Below are 2425 nucleotides of genomic sequence, written 5' to 3' on the forward strand. Positions count from 1 at the left end.
TCAATGGATCACATGTATGAAAATAAATAACTTTATTGAATTAAACATCCAAGCATAACCAACTTATAAAACCAATATCCCAAAAATCACCAAAGATAATCCAAAGGAAATATAAACTATTATTCATAACAATAATATAGATATGGCACAAGTGCCTATTATGTCCATGTTCTCTAGTTTACAATCCTCGATGTACACACTGGCTGCTTGGAAATCAGTAATCTCCAAGGTGGTATCCATAGGAACTGACCCTTCCACAAGGTTGGCCTCTCGAGTTCCGCGTCTGGCGTAATACTCTCCTATCTCTTCATTTGTTGCACGGCAGGTGCGAGACCAATGGTCAATTAGTATCGAAAGCAGTATGCATACTAATTGACCACTTACAAGAAGTAACAACGATGATGAACTTGTGCTGGAGTGAAGAATGATTCAATTCTAATGGATGAGGCAACTGGAATGATTCACCCGCATTCTTCACTCCGCCACTTAGTGAAAAAATCAGTAGCAACGAAAGCAGTAGCAAGGATAATTGATGGATAGAAAGCAACGATGGTGGCCCAGTTGCCTCGATGATGGAGTGAAGAAAAAATCACCCGCATTCTATCCATCAATTCCAATCAAGTTCATAATCTTATTCCAATCGAAATAAGTCTGCATACTAATTGACCACTTACAAGAAGTAAAACATTTTTAAACTTCTCAGTGCCTCCACATCTATAACATAGATTATGCTGATTCTGAGGGTGACGGGCCGGGCCAACATTCTCTCTAATTTGAGCTTGTTGGACCTGGGCATTTCTGTTTCCACCACGTGGGCCTTGTCCACGTCCTCCTCGACCCCTTGGGCGATTACCTTGGTGGTCACGGTCATATGGGGCATTTCTGGGCCCATTTCTCCTTCCATGTCTTGGACGTTCAGGCCTCCTTCCCCTTCCACGACCCCAGTTTCTCCTTGCGCAATTATTTTCGCGATGGGCAATAACATTTGCTTCAGGCAAAGGAACTGCTCTGGTACTGGTGGGCCTTGCTTGATCATTCCTCAAAAGTAGGTCATTGTTCTTTTCATTTAGCAACAGGACGGTGACCAATTCTGAGAATCTAGCAAAGTTTCTCTCCCTGTATTGTTGTTGCAGGACCATACAGGAAGGAGGAAAGGTGGAGAAAGTTTTCTCCAATAGATCAGCTTCTGTGAGCTCTTCTCCACAGAATTTTAGGAGTGACCGAATCCTGCAGATTTCAGAGTTATACTCATTGACAGTCTTGAAATCCTAGAAACGTATGTTCTGCCAGTCGTGCCTTGCTTCTGGCAAATAGATAGTCCTCTGATGGTTGAATCGCTCTTCTAGAGCGACCCACAGGGACCGTGGGTCCTCTTCAGCTAAATATTCCACCTCGAGTGCTTCTTCCATATGTTTCCTGATGAAAATCATAGCCCTTGCCTTCATATCTTCAGGGGCGATGTTGTCAGCATTAATCGTTGATCTCATCTTATTTGCAGTCAAATGGAGCTTGACATCCTGGGTCCATTTGAGGTAGTTCCTTCCGGAAACTTCCAAAGCAATAAAGTCAAGCTTGTTGAGATTTGACATTCTCTACAAGGATTCAAAGGATAATTGTTAGTGCTATGGGTAATAATTTCCACAAGCAATCAATAAGAACTTCAGGTTCTATAACATGGTATGAAAATTAGGATTAAACATGTATGGTGAATTCATGAATGAAATTTCAATTTCCTTATATGACATTATCGAAATTACAAATTCGATATTCATGAAATGTTATTTCTCAACCCTTTTGGTAACTCCAATTAAATACGACCAGGTAAGAGTATGAGGTTTGGGTGGAGCGAGGCTCTCTTAAGTACACAGCCTCATTGTATCTTGCCTAGACATCGCATCGAATTGGGTGCGCCTACTTAAAAAGATTCATAACCTTTCAATGTTATCGAAACTACGGGTTCGATACGTGTGAACTTCTGGTTCAATATTTATGTATGATCTTTTAGTTCAATATTTATGTGTGAACTTCTAGTTCATTAAGTACCTGCATTCTATTCATATATATTCTAGTGCAAGGAATTTTTTTTTTTTTAAAGCCACTAAAATATTCATATAATTAATATGAGCAAATAGATAAGCAAGTAACACCACAAAATCATTATAGTAATAAATGCAATATACGTTATTAAAATGAATAATGAAATAAGAAAGAATAAATTATGAAGTGATTGTGGTAATGAGCATAAATTACTATAGTAATTGCTTTGAATAGAAATCAATCAAAATCAAAACACGGATTAATCAATCACCAATTAATTGGCCTCAAATCTGCTTCTGGCAGAATTAATACTAAATAGTGTTAATACATACTAACTTTCCATGGTGGTATAGCGGACAACATGTTGAGTAATTGGTACCTATTTTTT

At 38.6% G+C, this 2425-nt stretch overlaps 1 protein-coding gene across 1 annotated transcript; it reads right to left on the reverse strand.

Annotated features, from left to right (window-relative positions):
- Positions 1 to 123: 123 nt before the first annotated feature.
- Positions 124 to 1589, reverse strand: LOC112178194. Its single transcript, XM_024316384.1, has 3 exons — positions 1363 to 1589; positions 854 to 1227; positions 124 to 368 (listed from the first exon to the last, which is right to left on the reverse strand). The coding sequence occupies exons 1-3, from the start codon at positions 1587 to 1589 to the stop codon at positions 124 to 126; spliced, it is 846 nt and encodes a 281-aa protein (XP_024172152.1).
- Positions 1590 to 2425: the final 836 nt, after the last annotated feature.

The sequence above is a fragment of the Rosa chinensis genome, chromosome 7, assembly GCF_002994745.2.
Source record: "Rosa chinensis cultivar Old Blush chromosome 7, RchiOBHm-V2, whole genome shotgun sequence".
Classification (NCBI taxonomy): Eukaryota; Viridiplantae; Streptophyta; class Magnoliopsida; order Rosales; family Rosaceae; genus Rosa; species Rosa chinensis.